This window comes from Anopheles stephensi, chromosome 2 (genome assembly GCF_013141755.1).
Source record: "Anopheles stephensi strain Indian chromosome 2, UCI_ANSTEP_V1.0, whole genome shotgun sequence".
Lineage (NCBI taxonomy): Eukaryota > Metazoa > Arthropoda > Insecta > Diptera > Culicidae > Anopheles > Anopheles stephensi.
In genome coordinates this window covers 39870014-39891417 of record NC_050202.1, presented here as the reverse complement: position 1 = coordinate 39891417, position 21404 = coordinate 39870014, and the positions used below count along the sequence as shown (strand labels likewise).

At 44.4% G+C, this 21404-nt stretch overlaps 1 protein-coding gene across 10 annotated transcripts in view; it reads right to left on the bottom strand.

The window, feature by feature from the left end:
- Positions 1-21404, bottom strand: part of LOC118507881 (filamin-A) — a 55911-nt gene that overhangs the window by 33433 nt on the left and 1074 nt on the right. For 3 of the 10 annotated variants that reach the window (XM_036047092.1, XM_036047101.1, XM_036047096.1), the window contains exons 2-5: positions 19111-19580; positions 7298-7667; positions 937-1423; positions 472-486 (exon numbers count right to left, since the gene is read on the bottom strand). In XM_036047092.1, the coding sequence (XP_035902985.1) occupies positions 472-486; positions 937-1423; positions 7298-7667; positions 19111-19128 (890 nt within the window). In that variant the 5' untranslated portion in view covers positions 19129-19580. Of the gene's footprint in view, positions 1-471; positions 487-936; positions 1424-7297; positions 7668-10234; positions 10431-10642; positions 11031-19110; positions 19581-19947; positions 20251-21404 lie in introns of those variants that run through there. The other 7 variants (XM_036047097.1, XM_036047102.1, XM_036047093.1 and 4 more) reach the window with 6 other exon arrangements.

Below are 21404 nucleotides of genomic sequence, written 5' to 3'. Positions count from 1 at the left end.
ATATAATTCCATCATAACGTTTTTAGTTCGCTGTTTTTTTTTTTTATCCAAATCCAGCAATCTTCCAAGTTTCCTATCAAGCACAGTGTAAGTAACGAACAGGAGGAGCGTTTATCAATCACTTTCGTATGCGACTTTTTTAGTTACAAAGGAACCAGCCGATAATCGTAAGGAACAAGAGCAAGAATCGACAGTGGTACGTAAAGCAAGTATACAACAGCAAACAGGCGCTCGCGGTATCGAGAGTGTGCTTTTGAAGAATTTGCGGAGCATAAGTGTGTTTTGCATCACACATCGAGTTGTTACATATTGTGGTTTCCGAAATAGTGGGGAACGGCAAAGGTTTAACGCGCGGCAGACTGCATAACTGTATTTAGTAGCGCAATAGAGATGGTGAAACATGAACTGAAAAAGTCAACAGTAAATCACTAGCCCTATAAGATGCTATATTCCTTTGCAGCAGCGACTTACCGCGGCGGTGGAACACTGCAATGTAAAAGGTAAGTGTGCATACATCGGAATTTGTATTGTCGAGTAGAAGAAAGTAGAAGGGTAGAAAAGAAAAAGAAAAAAAGAAAACATAAAGAAAAATTGATAGTACAACACGATTGTGGACGTAGAACCGCAACCAATCGACACTGTTGTGCTGGCATGTGTGTTTGATGTTTGTGGGCTGAGGTGTTTAGATGGGAGTTAAAAAGTTCAACGAGGCTTATGGGTGGAAAAGGAACTACTGGGACGGGCACAGGAAATCAGGAACTAGAGACGCAAACTCAATTATCCATACTGGTAGTTTTGCAAATGCATTCCATTCTAAATGAATAAACGATTTCGACTCTTGGAATTCGCTCAGCAGCAGAGCGAATCTCCAAACCTCCTTCTGAGGTTTTGAACGTAGAAATTACCCCTATTCAGCACTACTGTACCACAACTTACCTGCTGTGATTAGTGCGCGGTCGAAGTGGAGCTCCTGGCTTCAACTTGGCGTTCGGGTATTGGGACAGATACGTCATCATCGATTGTTCATCAATGTTGGGATTCACCATTTCCTCCGGTCGGATGAGCTGACGTACGTTCAGCCAGTCGTCCGCCAGGCCCATCGCTTCGGCCGCATTCTGTACCGCATCTTTCGGGTCCCACATTGGCCAGTCCGGACAGAGACCGGGCGCAACAGCGTCGACCAGCGCTCCGACAGCTTTACCGTTGGTCCAGTCCGAGGTGAAGTTGTTGATGGGAAGATCCGGTACCAGCCGGTGTATCCAGTTCATCAGTCGCTGCTTCGGTGAGGCCCCGTTACCGTTGGCGAGATTGTCTCCATTTTCGTCCCCTTCCCACATTGGCAGCGAGATGGAGTAGTGCAGAATCAATGTCCAAATCAGGCCCATAATCAGCTTTAGCTTGCAGTCCACAATGTCCGAAGAATCTGAAAGGGGGGAACAGTAAGCTTTAGTGAATAACTGCCTAAGCTTGAACGCTAAACTTTCTTAATGAAGATCGCTTGAATGCAATAGCTTTTATAGGGTGAATTAAGTTTTTAGGAGCAGTTTTGTACTAATATTCTTATTCACTTTCCTTAAAAGTAACATAATAATTTTTCGGCAACACTTATGGTCAGTACGATTTATTTTTCCCTTTTAACCCAGTTACGTTTTCAATTAAAAAAATATTATAAAAGGAAGCAAATCGTCAGGCGATAAACCCACCGCAAACGGTATTTTTCAAGGGCATTAGTAATCGCACAGAATGAGGTCATTGCACATTTTTTGTTTCTTTCCTAATAACAAAAACAATTTAACAATCGACAAAATTGTGAATTAACAATTCATAACAAAATGTAGGGAAAACAATCATCTATGTACAGCTAATAATTGCCATACAATAAAGGATGTAGAAAATACTTGGAAGAGATTCGCGTGCGCAGCTTTTAGGCGCCTTCCCTTGAAGTCAATGCAAACCACATCGGCCAGTGGCATTCTTCAACTGTCGAAAAAGGGGCCAAGCATAAAACGCACACACGCACACACTATCATCATCGGCAGCTGCGAGACCGAAATCGCTAAATTCCACTGCCACCATTGGCAGTGTCCGCAAGGTTTTGCTTGCGCTCTTTCACTGGTCTGGGCCAGTGCAGTGGATGTGCGATGTGATGTAGTGAGTCGCGAGAGATAAACTCTCCATAAAAAGCCCAACATAACCCGTCGTGTTGCGGATATCCGAAGGGAAGGTAGCGGAAGAGGATGTAGCGGCGCGTCGTAGGCACGTGATGTGGAAGGAGCACCGGGCGCAGACACGCAAACATACACACAAACGGAGCGATAGGCAGTACAGCGCAGAAAAGGCACTAATTTTCCTTGGGAGCCTGTTTTGCCTATATTTAGCATTTGAGTCATCGAGTCAGGGTTGCTTCTTAGGCCAGCTTTGGTCACTGGGCTGGCTGCGATCAGTGGATCGGTTGTCGGTAGCAAAAATGCATTCGAAGCAAAGGAGAGAAGAAGTCAAAAAACGAAACGACCCACACCACAGCACGTTCCACTCGCCGCCATGCGCTGGTTATTATGCGTACGCGCGTTCCAACGCCATGATCCATGGGCACGGGTCCGTCTCACACGATGATGCCCAATCAGGGAAGGTACGTATAGGCACATAAACAATCGCAACCGCACAGTAAGCATCCCAGCACATCGCTGGCGTTGTGGTTGGTGCGATCGAAAGGGAAAGCGATCGAGACTAGACGCTGTACGAGTGTTTGGAACGTGCTTCACGTGCGTCCCTGGAGCAAAATCAACCCTTGAGTGTAAAGTGCACTGCATTCAGTACTAGTAGTACGTTCATTGAGGTACACTATCTAAATTAGATATGAAAAGTTACTAAGGCCAACACAGCTTATGGCACACCTCGTCACCAGTGTAACAAAATACACAGAAAGTTGATTCGATAAGAGGTTCCCACCCACAAAATCATCAATTAAAGCTTCCAGAGTTAACGGATGGAAACGCACCACAAGAGGGAAACATAAAAGTGGTGCAGCGAATGTTGTTCAGACGCCAACCACACCTCACAACCCTCGGCACCCACATCCTCGGACGTGTCCGGGATGTACGTTTACGGTCTGCTGCACGGATGGACTGTGCAAAAGATTTGCCGTTCTCACATTGTACTCTTCACACTGTACAGCCACCCTTTCCGTTCGTGACCAGCGATACCCGCCGGGATGGTTCGCCGATAGAATTGCATACCACTTTATATCATCTTCAATGTAGCAAAAAGGATGCAAATGTGCCATGTCAGTTTCCTGTCGTAATCACCTCGACAGAGGCACGTTGGCCGTACGTGATCAGAACATGGGGAAGGAACATCTCATCTCCTCACGAAGAATTACGTCACCGGGCGCCGGCACAGCGGTTCAAGATCAAGTGTAGTCGAGCGCGAGCGCGAGAAGTACCTCCACATTGCCACGAACAGCCCCAGACGAAGAAGCAACGCGGCTAATCGTCCGGCCGGCATCTACAACCGAGCACTGTGCGCCCCTTATCCGGGATCACAGAACCTGTTTGAGCGCATCGTTTCCTCGATTGGACACGCTGGAGGTATGCTGGAGGACTGCCCATCCAAATATGAACGATATATCCGATTCCCGAGCTGTCGATGGGGCTGCTAGACCATAAGCGGCAAGGCCAGCACAAACGACCGTCGCTGCTGATTTAGCTGTCGAGCGGGTCTCGCTCGAGAATCCCAAAAAAAGTAGAGAAGCTTTATTTTATTGTGTTAGCTTGCTCCACTTTGCCTGCACCGACCGACCAACCGACCGACCGACCGACCCTCCCTGTTCTCTTCCCCTCCTTTCTTCTCCTACACTATCCTCGATCTCCCACACTTTTTGATGGCGATGAGGAGATCAATTCAATGGAAATGAGTGCAAGGTGGTCTGGGATACCGCCAGCCAGGGTGTGTGCCGTAGAGCCGGAGAATATTGCGCATAAATTTCACGCATATGCGCACAGACGGGTGAGAGTAGCCGCAGCTAGCTTTCATGACAGTTTTTGAGCCAAATCGGGCAAAAGCTTGTCGAGCGACTTTTCGTTTTGGGAAGCATTTCTGGAATGGAACCCTGTTGCCGTTGCTTTTAAATTGTTTGGAGTTTTCGCTATTAAATGCACGAGCTGAAGAGCAAATGTAGCACAACATATTTAGTGTCAAGCAACCAAGTTGCTAAAGTTATTTTTACTTTCCTCGCGTTTGTTTGGATCGATTAATCAATCGATCAATTTTAAGCTTTCGTGCGTGACCACCGGTGCTAATGGTGATTGATTGTCAATCATAATTTGCGATCCCGTCCGATGTATATTCCAGAGTACATTGGGAAGTATATTTATAAAACCTTTATTTCGAGTCACCTTAACCGCGGTGGAGTACACGAAACAAAAAAAAGTCCCAGCACCATCGCATCATGCAGTTGCAAAGCTAATGGCCGGATGGCGTCATGAAGTAGCGAGCGGCAGAGTAGCGCATTTCATCGCATCCGATTAAAAGCCAAAGTGACGCCATCAACCAAAACCGTTCTGATGAGCCACCGTCGCGAGCATCAAAGTTCGCCAAGTGACCTAATGTCTGCCTGTCTGCCTGCCGCTCGTCCGAGCAAATTGTCACGTCGCCGCGCATTATCGCGGTTTGAGTGTGAACGGGGTGTTTCATTCTTCGAAGTCGATCGAGATTGTGAGACGTTTGTTTGGTTGGACGAATTCACACATCCCCTCAGACAAGCACGACGAGTTCGTTAATCTTTATCAATATCGGACGCTTTCTGGCACGAATAGCCCGATCGAAACGTGTCTCCTCCACGCCCAGCTTGTTGTAAGGCACTTGCGCTTGCAAAATTGCCGAAGGACAAGAAGGTGCATTTGTGGAATCCATCAGACGCCGCACCCGTACCGAGACGAAAAGGCGGCCAGCTATTCAAATAGCCAAGCGACACTTTACGGTGACTAACGGCGTACTAAAAGCAATATCTGCACGGTTGGTTTGAGGTGGTTCTGGGCTGATTTGCAAGTTTGCAGTATGTTCAGTCGATAGTCGGTGACTGATAAGGAACGGCTGATGTCAGCGAAAGAAGATGGATTTAGGTAAGTAAAATAATACCCAAAGCCTTTCGTTGCATTCGTCTATAAACCAAACAGATAAATAAGTGTGCTTTAATATCTTCAACAATTTCTTTACCGTGTTTTTCGATTTAGCAACTATGGAGCAACATCTAATTATTCTTACAACTCGATAGGTTTTTGAACGAGCGACTGCTTTATCAAAAGGAGGATCATCATTATAACTACAGTGCAGTGGAGCCAAATGGCACAAATTGTAGTTCTTTGAATCGTTTGATTCAATCAATCTGTGTACCGACCATCCCGTAAATAGCAAATGTTTTCTCACTCACTGTAAGTTGCAGCCGAGGCCGTAGTTTATGACTGTCAAGTGCATTCCCCGGCAGCTTTGAGGCGATCGACCGACTTTTCTCTAATTGCATCGAACCCCCATACCAAACACAGCCACACACAGTGTTAATATGAGCCAAACAACCGGTTAGCCAAAGGTGTACAAATATTTCGATCTTCTTCGACAGTTGGATTGCTGGATTTTTCACCTTGAATCATTCATTGTGGGCTTTCTCTGGCACTGATTTGAGCTGGGACGCATGCCAGTTGGTAACCGGAGAGGACAGATTTACGACGCTCGGGCCCCAAGTCGGGCGCAATCAGCCTTATATGTGTAAGTGTCCGCAAAGCGCTTAGTTTCGCTCGATTCACTGCCTAGTGAAGCGATAAAACGCACAACTAATTAGCCGAGTTATTTGTAAAACAACTTGCCACCGTCACGCCATCTTCGCCACACAAGCGGCCTTTGCGTTTCTTGCCTTTGCTGCAACGAGGTGTGATGACTTTAGGCACAGACAATTCCCCTTTAACGATCAAACCAATATGACACACTTGATCGTGCGATCGCACCAAAATCCCAGCCGTCGGGAATCGCTTGAGAAAGTGCAGCTTCAGTTGGCACCGGGACGTTACTTTGCAAACTTTCATTGCAAACATATGGGAGACGGCGCGCGACCTAACACAAAAATGTCGTCTCAAGTTCGTTGTCACCGATTCGTTGAAGTCTAACGTTTGTCAGTACGAGCGTACCACGTACAAGACCTTAACTGTTGTCTGGCTTTAAACAAGCAATATAAAGTATACACACACAAACACATAAAAATGGCATCAAAAGTTTGCCAAATACCCGAAAAAAAGAATGCTTTAACGGCCACGAAAACCACGGCCGAAAGAAAAGCTTGCAAAATGTTGCCTCCCGAAAAAAGCGGCGGACCGACGACGATCGTGTGTTTCGTTCCTGTGGTTTTTTGCACAAAAACTTCCGCATCTTGGCGGTTGGGTCGGTCGTCGGATTGCGTGCGAAGCTGTTGAGAATGCGAACGAAACAAACCAGCCCAGCGTTTTGTTATTCTACACAGTTTGGTGGATCGTTTTGCTTGCGCCACCTTTGTAGTAGTGTTGCGATGCAAAGAAGCACATCACATTCCGGTGCCTTCAGGATCGCCACCCTTGCGCCTTGTCGCCGTGGCCATCATCATCATCCCACCAGCGTAGACACAAGGCAGAGGAAGCAAGCAACAGTTTGTGTAGGGCGCATTGTATGTGGTTGCCCCATCCGAGTGTTCCGTCCGCACGGCTGCTTCGAAATGACTTCGTCCCAGTGTTGTGGTGTTGGGCTTGTTCTTTGCAGCCCATCTCATACCAGCTTCGTGTTCGCTCTTCAAAACGCCTTTGCGGAAGAATCGTTTTTCTCTCGTCCGACTCGACGACGCGTAAAGATGAACCACTCAATAATGAAATTTTAGCAAAGGGGCTGGCGGCATACATGCGAAGGCACGTGGAAGATGCGCTCAAACAGGTTAGACCGACTGCAGCAGGCAGTGAGTTTGCGAGCAGCAAAACCCGAGGCTCCAACCTCTCCACTGCCGGATATTCCCAAGGTGCTTGTGTGTCCACAACACAACACACAGCCACAAAACAACGTTCCGAAACGCGCCCGAAAAACGACGCGACGAGCATAACAATGTTGAACGGGTGGGGGTTTGCTTTATTTTAAGTTTTCGCAAAGCTTGATGTACGTTCTTTGCAGCTGCTCGTATATGTGTGTATACCATGCGTGCAGCGGCCATGAAACTTTGGCTTTGGAAATGCGATCGCGGATTTTCCACCACCTGTACGGTTAAAGCATTTACATACGTATTTATACTTACCGATGTTGACAATTTTGATGCCCTCCACCTCGAGGAACTTGAGCGCGACGGACACATTCTCCAGCTTCTGGCTGCGGAAGGTGGGCCGCTTGTTGTGTTTGCTCATGCGCTTCTGTGACAGAACCTCGATTAGCGCGATCAGCCGCAAACCATCGGACAGATCGCTCTCGAGATTGGCAATTGTTTGGTTGATGATCTTCAGGTGCTCATTGGCCCAGCGCGTGAACGTGTTTTGCTGTATCCGCTTCCACTGCGCGTCTTCGGCCAAATCGCGCTCCGCCTCCATCTCTGCCTCCTCGTCCGCGTCCGGGTCGTCGTAGTCACGAGGGTGCTGCTGCTGCTGCAGTTCCTGGTAGTACTGCGGGGTGCCCTGCAGAATTCGGCCCGGCAAACATGATAACACAACAATCATTCGCGATGAAAAGAAAAGAAAAACACAACTATTAGCACGGCCATTATTTTGTTGTTTCTGTTTTCTTCTCAATCTTGAGCCGTATTTTGGAAGCAAGAAGGAGAAAAGAATTAGCGCTGCACTGTGGGGAACAAATATGCGATAAAACCTCGCAAGAAAAGGGTGTGAAGGCGTGTGGTGGGCAGCAGGACGGCGTCGTTATTGCATGATCGTTAGGGTGTATGCATTGGCGGCATTTTTATATTATCCTGTGACTGGCGTCAGGTTATGGGGATATTGCAGCGGGACAATCAGAAAGGATTGATAATTTATAGCCTTTTGATAGCTTTAATCGACATTTCTGTGAGACCAGTCTTTGCAGGAACACATTATGCATCGTGTCAGTACGTTTCCAGTTTGCGTTTATGGTTTCGAGAGGGAAACACGGGCTATCCCACCGGTGAACCTGTTTAATATTTTTACTTAAATGCCATTGTTAGGCAACTGGACGACTAATGAACCCGTTACTGGTTGTTGCGCAGGCTTCAGAGCTTCGGTCAACTAGTGAAGCGGCTAAGTAAATTAAACTAGCTGCCAAAAGACAACGCAAACGCGCATGAGTAGTTTAAGAGGGTCATAAAAAATAACTCTGTAAGTTTAAAAAACTTTGCAGTATTAAAAAAATCTTTGTGGTGTCTAATTTATCGTAAACTAAACACGAAGTTCATAAGACGCTGCAGTTTATACATACATATGATACAGGCCGGAAAAATATGCAATTTTCAAAGCAACCGAACGGTCCACTCGATTTTTTTAAATTCTCTGTGCGTGGGGCGGTCCGGCAACCGAGACGATAACGGCACCGGTCTTCACACGGCAGGACCTGAGTTCAAATCCCATACAGACCGCTGTAGCCCCCGGACAAAACCATTTCTACTTTACTACGGGTAAAATTAAGTCACAGAAAGCCAGACTTGGCAGGCCGAGACCTCTTGGGGTTGTAGTGCCAAGGAAGAAGAAGAGCGATTTAAGTTCCATTATATCGATTGAAACCCCATATTTAAATAACATTCGCCAGTGTGATGGTTGTTGTACATCTTGAACATCTCAAAAGGGATTCATTCGGCTCAGGACATCCGTGAGTGACGAAACCCAATCAATCGGGCAACTGATTCACCACTGAAACAAGAGCCTGTGTGACGCAGCCTACAGCGCTAGAAGCTTAAGTGTCAGTTGAGTCATGAAATTCACACTCAAAATCATCAAACCTACAAATAAAGATTCGTAACGGATTTAAAAGGAAATTAGTGACTCAACGGACTGCTTGATCACAGATGATCAAATAACTGCTGCTACTCTGCAGAGCTTGTGCGAAGCTGGGCAAAAGGTGAATATACAAATACATCGAGGCAAAGTAACAAAATTATCAGCTTTTCTGACCCGTCTCGATAAGACATCGTACTACTTCTGACAACAAGAAACGTGTATCTGTGCTGAATGATCGATGAGTTTGTTAATAAATAATTATTTCCTTTCTTTCGAACCGCACAATCAGCTCGATGTTGGTTTATCGCTCGATTACTTTCGCAGTTTCTTCTGTTTGACCGACTTTACGCTACACACACATACGAGCGGGTGAAGGTTTTTTTTTGTTGAATCCATATTAACGGCTGGATGCATATATGTTTACGATAAAACATACAATCCACCGGAGGTGTGAGGCTACTACTACTTGGGTTTTTTTTTGTTCACGGCTTCACCACTCCAATCGCTGACGACTTTCCTGCCTAACGTGCATGGTGTGTCCCTCTGTTCTTAAAATTTGGGGTTCTTCTTCACCGGTTCATGGGAAGCGTTCCCATGCTATTTTGACTATAATTCACTTTGTTCCGGAACCCCCGAATGCTTGAAGGGGAGCAAGGCCCCCCATCGGTGGCTTTAGACGTTCCGCGCTTAAACACCGAACAATTGGTGCCAGAGCAAAACCTAACTGACCGACAGGAGGGGTCAGAGTTTGCAGGGAATAAACTCTAGCGATGAGATCTAGCCGCAAATGTGTTTTTAGATTCTAATGGCTCAACAATACGCTATGCTCGACGACAGCAACAACGTCGCTAATTAAGCCACCGAAACCGTGCCATCTAACCGTTTGTTCTGAAGAAGCCACCGTGGCAGCACAGGAGAGCACACAACTTCAAACATTTTGCCACACACTGTACGCCTGGGATGGGTCTTCATCAATAGCTCCCACAGATTCTGGCCACATTCTGTTCATCGCTTCGCACTGTTCTGGGAGTGTCTGTATGTGTGTGTGTGTGTGGTGCAAGAATATACATTTTTATTGTCCTCCCCATTCGAGATCCTGTTCTCGGTGATCCGAGATCAGAGCTCGAGTCACTGGACAGAACCAACCGCGACCGGTCCAAAGTCTACCACTTTCCAGCAGAGCATTGGGAGCCAGCCTGAACACGTAAGTCCACGGACCACCGCGAGAAAAAAATGAATCAGCTCAAATCGGCCGTTCTTTATCTTTCACTTTCTCGAACCTTTTACATCGATCGAATTCCCGTAGCTCGCTGGGCTGGTGGCTTCCACAGCCTCCAGCAGCATCAGCAGCCGCAGATCAAGCCGATTTTTGTTGTTTTCTCTTCACACCACTATGCATGCGCGGATCACAAACAAACACACGTACACGACAGAGAAAATAAATTTCCTCTGTTCACCGGCAATCACGTTCTCGAAGCCTACAGAGGATGGCCAACCGGGCTGCGTGGCATTTTATCTCACTGTAGCACCGTTCTGTTGTCCGATTTTTGTCCCGGTTTTGTATCGGCCACGCGCTGTAATCACTTCAGATGGGGGGCCTCTCTAGCATGACAAAGCCTCCTCTTCATTCCTCTTGATTTCATCGCTTCGTTCAGTCGGTAGTGATAGTGGTGTGTGTGTTTGTTTACCTTTAAGACAGCTGCCGCCGCCACGCAGATTGTTGATGTTTTCAGTGGCTGATAAAAAGCAATTCACCTGCTTCTGCGTACGAAAGATACACCACTCAGATGCACATGCACAACCACACACACACACACACACACACACTCACACACACGCTAGCCACAACACAAATGGCACCGGTAACAATTAACCCCACCAACTAGACACTATGCTGGGCAATCGAGCAGTATTGATTGGACCACAACAATGACCAGAAATTGAATGATAGCACCTCAACTCAACTGCAAAAGTTCGGAGTCGTAAACGCAGAAAGAAACGCTCGCGGGCTTCGGAATGCGGGCCGGAACGTTTAGACAAGCGCGTCAGTTCGCGCTGCGCGGCTCGTTTTGAATGAAGAAGAGAGCGCTGAGAGCATAACAACAGCCATCGGGCTTGCAAGATACCATCACACAATGGGCAACGGTCATACAACGCGTGGAATAAAAATTTTGCTCACTTGCTAAACAATTTAAGCTAGGTTTTGTATCGTTTCCAGGTTCGCGTAGAGTAAGTGTGTGTGTGTGTGTTGTTTAATGCGAAGCAATTGCAAGTACCACTAATCGGCCTAAAAAGTGGTAATTTTGTATATTGATTTGATAGAATTGGAAAGTCCTGATCCTGAAATTGTGATCCTGTAGTAATGATCACAAAACTAGATGCTTCCACAATATGCGGCAGTGATTATTCTGCCACGTCTTACCATCGTAATTGTAAATGTAGCGCACTGATGCATTTTACGTTAAAATATGAAAAAAATAATTTAAAAAATCCATCTTCCCATAGTGCATTGCGATCCAAAGGCTTTGGTCAGCAATCGTTTTACATTGCCATTTCCGGACCTCCACCATTCGTCTGGGGTCTCTGCATTGCTTCGTCCATAAACGGACGATACCGGCTAATAGTGAGAAGCATAATACAGTATTGAGCAAAGAATTGGGTGTTTTTGATTTTTACTTTACTGTTCTGATTCGAGATATGTGTTTACAATAATTTAAAACGTTTATCTGGCGAATGGCGTAAGCTATAAAAAGGGTTTATACCATATGTAACGAAGTTAAACAATCAGTGCAGCAAAACACAATTGCACAATTTACTTTTTTAAATATTTAAAAGCTAGCAATAAGAAATAAATTTGTTTTAAATACGGTTTAACAACATTATGCAGTACATAAAGAATATATTTTTATTAAGCGAAATAACTTAAAAAATATGTATATTGTATCAACTAGTTCGTTTACTTGCTGTTTTTTGTCCTAAGATGATTAAAAAATACTTTGGCTGAACTTTGTCCTTTACCGTCCCACTGTGTCATGTTGAGCAATGATTTGAGTTGAGCCGGCGATCCACCATACGATCGTGTGATAGCAGTGTGTTGTAATTTCGGAAAAAGCTCTGACGAAAAACACTCTGCTGGTTTATGCGTACAATCGGAACTGCCTTTTATTGTACCTTTCCTATGGAGAGTTTTGGCGCGACAGAACTAACACATACCGCAAAATGACATTCGAAACGTCAAACGCAATGTAATGGCAGTGCTGCCAGAAAACCCTAAAAGAGATGGTATGAATTCGTATGAAATCCAACACCCCAACTCGGATCATACCATTTCTGTCCCTTATCCACTAGGAAGCGTACATCCCGAATCCTTCTACACAAAACTTCATTTTAATTCCGTTCACACCCTTCGTTAACCCGTCTGCGATATTATTTGCTGATGGAACGTATTGAAGATGTAATAAACCGCTACATACATGCTCACGAATGAAATGATAGCTTACATCAATGTGCTTAGCACGGGAACTATACGCTTCTCTACTAGCCATTACCATCGCACTCTGATTGTCACAGTACAACTCAATCCTCTTCTGCTTTTTGAATTGGTTCATAAAGCGAAGCAACCAAATCGCCTCCTTGGTTGCATGAGTCATTGCGATGTACTCCGCTTCAGTGCTGGAAACCGCGACCGATGCCTGCCGTTTACACGACCACGACACAGCTCCCTCTGCTAACTTGAAGACGTAACCAGAATACGATCTGCAATCGTCTCGTTCGCTGGCCCAATCTGCGTCGACGTAGCCGCTGATGTATTCACCCGATCCACGACGATAACTGATCTTATAATCAACGGTCCCTTTGAGATATCTCAAAATTCTCTTCACCGCAATCCAATGTGTACTATCACGGCGATCGTTGTAGCGGCTAACATTACTGACTGCAAAGGCCAAATCCGGTCTGGTACCCTGTACCAGGTAAAGTAAAGCTCCAACAGCTTCACGATACGGCACGTTATCATTAGTATCTCCAGATGCTGCGGCTAACTTGTGTGAAACATCACACGGCGAAGACACTGGCTTACAATCTTGCATGCCAAAGCGATGGACTATCTCTGTTGCGTATTTGGTCTGATCGATGCTGATCATATCGTCACCATAGGTTATTGTCATACCTACACATGTACGAGCTCGACCCAAATCTTTCATTAAGAAAGTTTCCGACAGTTTAGCCTTGAGCTCATCACGTACTTTTACGTCAGACCAAAATATCAGTATATCATCGACATATATAGCAACTACCAAACTACTGTCGGTATTGTAATAGACGCAAGGGTCTTCGGCAGATCTTCTTAGGTCGAATGATAATAATGCTTCATCTAGGCATTTGTTCCAGCAACGTCCGCTTTGTTTAAGGCCATACATTGCCTTGTTCAGCTTGCAAACTCTGCCCGTGCCATCTTCGAACCCTTCCGGCTGCATTACGTAGATTTCCTCCTTCAACCTTCCTTGAAGGTACGCGGTAACTGCGTCCATCTGGTCAATATTCATACCCTTTTGGGCAGCCATAGCGATCAATAACCGTAGCGAGCCATAACGCACAACTGGTGAAAAGGTTTCAGCATAATCAACGCCGTACTTTTGACTACATCCCTTGGCGACCAGGCGCGCTTTATGTCGCAAAACGCTACCGTCTTCTGCGCGCTTTCTCTTAAACACCCATTTCGTTCTTATGGCTTTACGACCCGGTGGAAGATCCACTAATGTCCAGCTCTGATTGCTTTCAAATGAAGACAACTCTTCTTGCATTGCCCTTTCCCAGAATCGAGCATCATGCGTCTTCAATGCATCTTCACGATCTTTTGGATCCTCTGGGCTACAATCTCTAGCGAAATAGGAGACGAAATCTTCGCGTACGATAGGACGAGCTGTCCGCTGCGATCGTCTTAAGATAGGTTGATCTTCAATCCTATTTTCACCGCAATCGTGATTATCAGCGCCTTCGGCATCTTCATATTCCTCATCACAAGAAGAATCAAGCTGATTTACTGTTTCGGTCTTGATTACGGAATCTGTCTTTGTTCCAGTTTTTCTACGACTACATGCCCCAACTGAAGTTGTTCCACTTTCAACATCATCGTCCTCATCTACTTTAAACAAAGAACCAGTCTTCATAGGTGTTTGAGGCAGAAACGTTGCATCCCTACTGGTGTATACTCGTTTGGTCTTCGGCCAATAGAATCGAAATACTTTATCGGAATAACCTACGAACTGCATTTCCACTGCTTTCGGGTCCCATTTTCTACGCATTACTTTGGGCAAAAGAACCATTGCCGGATTTCCGAAAATCTTCAGTGATGCGAGGTCTGGTTTCTCTCCCGTCCAAATTTCTTCCGGACACCGATTTCCTAGGGAACGATTCACCGATCTGTTTACAATGAACGCCGCGTGTTGTACAGCCTCAGCCCAAAGTGCTCGATCAAGATTACCATCCGATATCATGCAACGTGCTCGTTCAATTAATGTCCGATTCATCCGCTCAGATACACCGTTCAGCTCTGGTGTGTATGGCGGAGCCTTCTCGTGGATGATTCCGGATGCCTGACAAATCTCCAACATTTCTTTGTTCACGAACTCTGTGCCGTTGTCCGATCGAAGCCGCTTTATATGTACGCCTGTTTGGTTTTCTACTTCCGCCTTAAACCTGCGGAACGTCTCAACCACTGCTGATTTTTCCTTCAAGAAGTAAACAAATACTTTTCGAGAAAAATCGTCAATAAAAACAACAAAATACCTGGATCCACCTAATGATGTGCTCATTGGTCCGCAAACGTCAGTGTGCACTAGGTCCAAAATCCTCGTTGTTTTGATGATGGCATCTTTCTTGCGAAACGGCGCTCTGGTCTGCTTTCCTTCAGCACAGCTGATGCAACCACGAATGTCTTCCTGCGTACCCTCGAATTGAACGTCACTACACACTTTCTTAAGGTTATTCAAACCTTGGTAGCTCATGTGACCCATCTTCCTGTGCCATTCGATTACTCCGTCGTCCTTAACAAGCAAACATTTCACGTGCTTTGCTTCTATTTTGAAAACACCTCCACTCGACGGCGTCTCAATCAGGACGGATCCACAACTGTTTTTGATCACTTTCAAAACGCCATTTTCAATAATAATCCGATGGCCCATGCGCGATGCCACATCAAGCGAAATCAAATTAGCTTTAAGTTGAGGAACAAACAAAACGTTTCTAAGAAGCAATTGTTTCCCACCAATCGTTACGACGGCTGATCCACAACCTTCCACCTTTAGCTTCCTGTCGTCGGCAACAGTGATTGTTTGCTTCTCCGAAGCACGAAAGTCACTGAGAATGTCGCGTCTCGACGTCATGTGGCAAGATGCTCCGCTATCCAGGTACCATCCACCGGACATTTCTGCGAAACTAGCAGACAATGCGCTTGCGTACTTTGCTTCTGCTGTTTTGTTCGCGTCTGCACCACTGACACTACCACTAATACCGCTGCTACCTCCCGATCTATCACTAACACTTCGACACTTGTTCTTATAGTGTCCCATTTTTCCACATTTATGGCACTTTATGTGGGATTTGTATTTTTGTGATTGTTCTTTATGCGGTCGCGGTCCACTGTAGTATGCTGTGTCTGGAACTTGGCTTTGGAGAGGAGTCAATTCCAAAAGCCCTGCCTTTACTCGATCTACCGTGATGGTTTGGCCACTTCCAATAAGGCTCTGCCGAAAAGCTTCGTATTGCGGTCCCAAATTTCCGATCATAAACAACGCCACAATATTGTCTTCAAACTTAATGCCCACTTCGGTACAGCGTCTCCAGGCTTCCATCATTCGCCCCACATATTCATCGTTCGAAACACAATCGGCCCTGTATGTGTGCGAAAGTGTCATCACCGCCTGTAGGTGTAGCCCTTGACCGGTTTCTGCAAAAGTTTTTCGAAGCGCTTCCCATATTTGCAGCGGCGAGTCATCCTTTCCGAAATGATGCGTAATATGGTCTTCACACGCAAGGAAGATCCATCCTGCAGCTCGCGACAGCTTATCTTCGTCTGTTTCCGTCTGTGGTGCTGGAAGAACGCACTTGTACAAATCTCTTGTACGTAAAAATGCAGCCATTTTCTTCTCCCATGTCGAGAAGTTAGACCGCCCGTCCAACTTGTCGAAATTAATGCCGTCCTGGCCCATCATGGGAACTGTCCTTTCTATTCCAGCAAAACTTTACTTTTCGTTCTTCACTCTGCTGGGCAAATACTGGGCCCATAACCTGTTGTAATTTCGGAAAAAGCTCTGACGAAAAACACTCTGCTGGTTTATGCGTACAATCGGAACTGCCTTTTATTGTACCTTTCCTATGGAGAGTTTTGGCGCGACAGAACTAACACATACCGCAAAATGACATTCGAAACGTCAAACGCAATGTAATGGCAGTGCTGCCAGAAAACCCTAAAAGAGATGGTATGAATTCGTATGAAATCCAACACAGTGGCTCCGGCGCACATCATTCACGGTTTATTTATATGGTTGTTAAGCGAAGTGTTGATATTATTCATACTTATTTGCAAAGTAACATTGAAATGCGTGTCATTTAAATGGATTATTCTCTTTGTCAAGTTTTTCCAACAACGGAGTGCTATTATTAATCATGACCACCGGTAGAACCACTGTCATCAGTGCAGTTCAACTTTTTCATGCTTGATCGTTCAAACATGAGTACAGTGCACTTCAAATAAACGTACGGCAGGCAGCGTGGTTAAATATTTAACTTTTTTTAATTGAAAGAATTTTGAACGATATTTATTAAATTTAGATATGAAAAAATGCTGCATGGTTAAATTATGGTTGTAATAAATTAGCCTTATTATACGGTGTTTTTAAAAACTAATAACTATTATATTTATGATGAAATATTCTTATCGCATTACGCAAAAATTATGATCAGAAATAATGTATAATAAAAATAAATTATTTTTTTATGACTACAGCAGTAACTGCGATTCTCAGCTCTGTAGTAAGTACTGCCAACCAACATACGAGAAAGAAAATATAATGCGTTTTCATAAAAAAAGTGTGATCTAATAATTAGACATCGAGACATTAGAAAAATGAGTAAATCATCGACAGTTTAAAGACCAAGAAACTTGGAAATGCATTTAAGATTTGAGTACTATTTTCTCACTAATACCAATTCGCCTGACTATGTTATTAAATGATAATGGTTGCTTTAAATTGTTATTTGAAATGTTTTAACTAATTATTCATAAAATGGAAACGAATCCTTTCGTGGTCGTCGTACTAATTAGAGAGAAAAACTCGCAGTTTAAAAACAAAAATACCGTTCCAATCTGATTTAATAACAGTTCAGAAAAATTGTGGACTAATAATTCGGGGAGAAAGTAAACGCTCATTGAAAAAAACCATCTCATACTTTAAATCATTATTTTTGATTGATTAACATTTTGTAATTAAAAGTATTCAAGTTATTATTTGCATGCATATGTTTGTCTATTATAAAAATGGTTTAATGACTCAATTCGATGTTTAGTCGTTTGGTTTTACACACCACAGTCCGTGGATTTTTACAAACAAATGTCTAGCAAGTCGATATTGGCAGTTTTTTTTTCAATTAAATTGGCAATAATTACAATTTGATTTGAACAAAAAAACTAAGTCGGTTTCAAACAGCGTGTGCCAGCGATTTTTAGGTCTACTTGCTCACACCACACGGCGAACTTGTCACAATGCACGTGGTTATTGTTTTTCCTCCGAAACATAACAACCTGTTCATGTTTCGGACACCTACGCGTGTCCTTTGCTGTCAGTTCGGTTAAGCTGCTATTCTAACTCACCTAACTCACGCTCGCTCGATACGAAGACGGTGCATATTTTGCGCATTCAACAAACAGCCAGGACACAGATGGTCTTCGGCATTTTCGCGTTAAATCATTTCTCGTGTTACTCACTCACGGTGGATGAATCAACTCAAAACTAAACCAAACGCGAACCATCATCGCGCGATGGTTCTTCTCTGTGCGTGTTTGTGCTTTTGTTTAAAATACTTCTGAACAGCTGATTCACAGCCTATGTGAGCAGGTATACATGTGAGCGGTTTCCGGTAAAAAAGCAAGTTAGGAGAAATAGGCAGTCAGAGTCGTACCTTATGCATTTGGTTGGAAGAGAAAAAAAAAACATAAGTATCTGTTTCTCGATGAAAACTGTGCGGAATCCAACGTTGTAAACAATCGATCGGAAGCCATATGTTGTATGTATTGACTGAGCAATGTGGCAGAGCTGTCTTTGGGATATTCAACCATTCGTTCCATCTACCCTCAGAACACATTAAGTAATTGAGTATTCAATGCTGTATTCTCAGTAAACGAACCAATAAATATCATTGCATCCTAATTGTTGCAATTGCCATGACAAATTACATCTTTCCAAATTACTTAGAAGATTGATATCATCCAACAACGCGTGTAGGTAGTGGCGGATCAAGCACATTGAAGGTGAAAGTTGTGGGCCCCTATCAGTTCGAGATTCGAGATTGCAGATCTAGCTCAAGGGCTACTTTCATCGAGGCCTCTATTACGGGTCCCCTTACTCGAGGTCCCAAATTTGATCCACCACCACACGTGTTCATATTTTTTATCATATTTGGCTATCTAATGTATTTTGCGGGCCACATTCAGAACAAGGCACGCATAAAATATAACATCTGGATCGAAACGAAATTAATCTCAACTACCAAAGACATCGCCGCGTGTTTGCTGATGAGGCTTCGGGGCAGTTGGAAACAGAATATGCTTTGCTCCAGCAATTCTGGAATCACCTGGAAAATTTTAAGGTAAATTGCTAACCTATAGACGGAGTGAGTTTTTTGTTCAAGGAACCTCCTTAACCTAAAGGAGGTTAGTCCCTTAAAGGTACAGTGTCTAAATGCGTTCTTAGCCTATCCTAGTTTGAACAGGATTCAAGCGTAACTCATTTCCATTTGGACCAGCTCGTTACAGTCATTTGAAAAGAAACGAATTATGTGCAACAAACAAGCGAAGCTAGTCAGCAAATTGCACCTTTGCTCATTACCAAGCACTTAATTAGACGGTGTAAAAGTATTAGTAAATTGTGTTTGAAAATACCTGTACTTGAACATCCATTCTGTCGGCGATAATTGTACTTCTGTCTTAAAGCAGGAAGAAGATGTGAAGTGTTGTCCGGGTGAAGGATTCGAGTGTAGTATTCGGCAATCTACTTTGTTGGGAAGAGTGGACCTAGTGGTGTTGCTGATGGTGGTGGTGGTAGGTCAGTGGTTGGTTTACTTTCTTGCTCTTGCTGCTGTGTACCGTTCTATCACTAGAGCCGCCGATGCCGATCTCTCTACACGCTTAACATTACACTAATTACACTGTTGTTTGAATGATTCACGCCCCGGCAAGGTCGTCCGGTCCGCCAGAGCACGTGTTTGTGTGTGCGGGATTGTGTTCGATGGTGATGATGCAGGACCCGAAAATAGTCGTGTTATTTGTTTTGTTTACATCAAAGTCTCTGCAGGATCTGCGCTCTTTGCACAATTAATCACACGGTTGGATAAAAATAAACACCAATCAACCTGAAGAAGAGGATCGAGAGGAAAAAGAAAAACGAGGACATGCAAACACTACACATTAAACATATGTCACAATGCCTTTTTTTGTTTTGTTTTGGTTTGTTATCACTCATCCGTGAGAATTATTGTGCACAAAATGCACTAGATAAACAATGAACGGAGTCCAAAATTACTGATAAACGTTTAACACAAAAGGAAAGTTCAGACACGTTGGCTATTACGTCGCTGTGCAGGGTTTGGCTGAGTTTTTTTTTAATTTGTTCCGGAACATTCCCGAACTGACCGGGTTAATATTGATCTGCCAGGCCAGGACGGTAAATTTAGCCAGTGAAACGATTATGCTATTAAAAACGTTCACACACGCACCAACCTAACGAGTGGGTGGGAGAAAACTCAAACACACTCTCGATGGCCAGAAGGAAGCACGATGGCCCAGGATAATTTACAACCGCTCAGGTGCGCCCGTTGCGCTGAGGTACGTGTTTTGGCGATGATGCTTGCTGGAGATTGCACTCGATTGCAGGTTCGTCGGAGTTTCAAGCAATTTTCTAGCCATTTACCAGCTCGTTCTTGCGATTCGACGCGCGTAGCTCATTCTTCAGGAGCGCTGTTTCGCTAGGATCATAAATGAGATACACTTGAAGATGAAGATCACTTTGGATTGTGTGCTGATGTTTCCACCGTTTGCCACAACTAAGAACAACACACTCACTCACGTCGTACGCTTCACGCTTGCACTGTGTCAGGTGAATGAAAGTGCACGCGATCGCTCACTGTGGAAACACAACACCACGGTAGTCGGGGCTACGGTCAACACTTGGTCTGACGTTGTTTCCATTTACATCGCCCCCCAGCCGCGTCGAGGGGGAAAGAGAAGATGGCGGTGCAAGACTTTAAAAATAGCTCAACCACTCTTACCGAACCGTACTGCCGGTAACTTCCTTCTTGAGGATCCTCATACGATCCTCCCTTCCCCATTAAAAACGATTCTGCTCTTAAGCAGCGTTCGTTCGTGAATGAATCATATGATAGTTTATTGTAAAGTAGATAATTGGTTTACAACGCATAAATAACGGCTCGTGAGAATTACTGAGCTTGAGTAAGGATCGCAATATTTTGGCCAACCACAAGTAGCGCTAGGTACTGTTCGTAAAGCAAATATTAAACACAATCTTTTACCTATACCGATCGAGATTAATGATCACGCCTGAGGAGTAGAGATAAACCATGAAACAGGTGAGCAACACAGCGCAACTGCATCCGATTACGAGACGTTGTGCATATGGGCCTACGGAAGTGTGTCTATTTTTGGCAAACGTTGGTTGGTTCAGATGCATTCAGAATGAACATGTCTGCTTTCACCCGGTGCCGTTGTTTTACTCGTTTGTATTGTTTCGTTTTCTTCGATCCGCAGATGTGAGGCACAAACAAGTGTCACTTACGGTCATTAGCTTTCTTTGGCTCAGACATTGTTTATATACTTAGATTGCGCTACTCGTTTGGGATTTTTGGACAAAAAGATTTGTTTGAACATTTTACGTCGATTGGATGCTTTTTCTAATGGTTGGAAATAGCCATGCACAATTACATAGCAATAGCCAGAAAACGTATCGTGTAAGTATTCATTTTAGAATTCCAATATATTTAGACACACTATTTCTGAACATTGTTTGGTTATGCTACAATTGATCCAATCATTCAAACGCGTACACCAAATTCAAACGGTCGTTGCTCCACGGTCGACATCGACCACTCATCCAAGAAGCGCAATTCCCAAATCCATGCTTCGTTTCAGTCGCTCATAACTTGTCCACCGAAATTGCTACG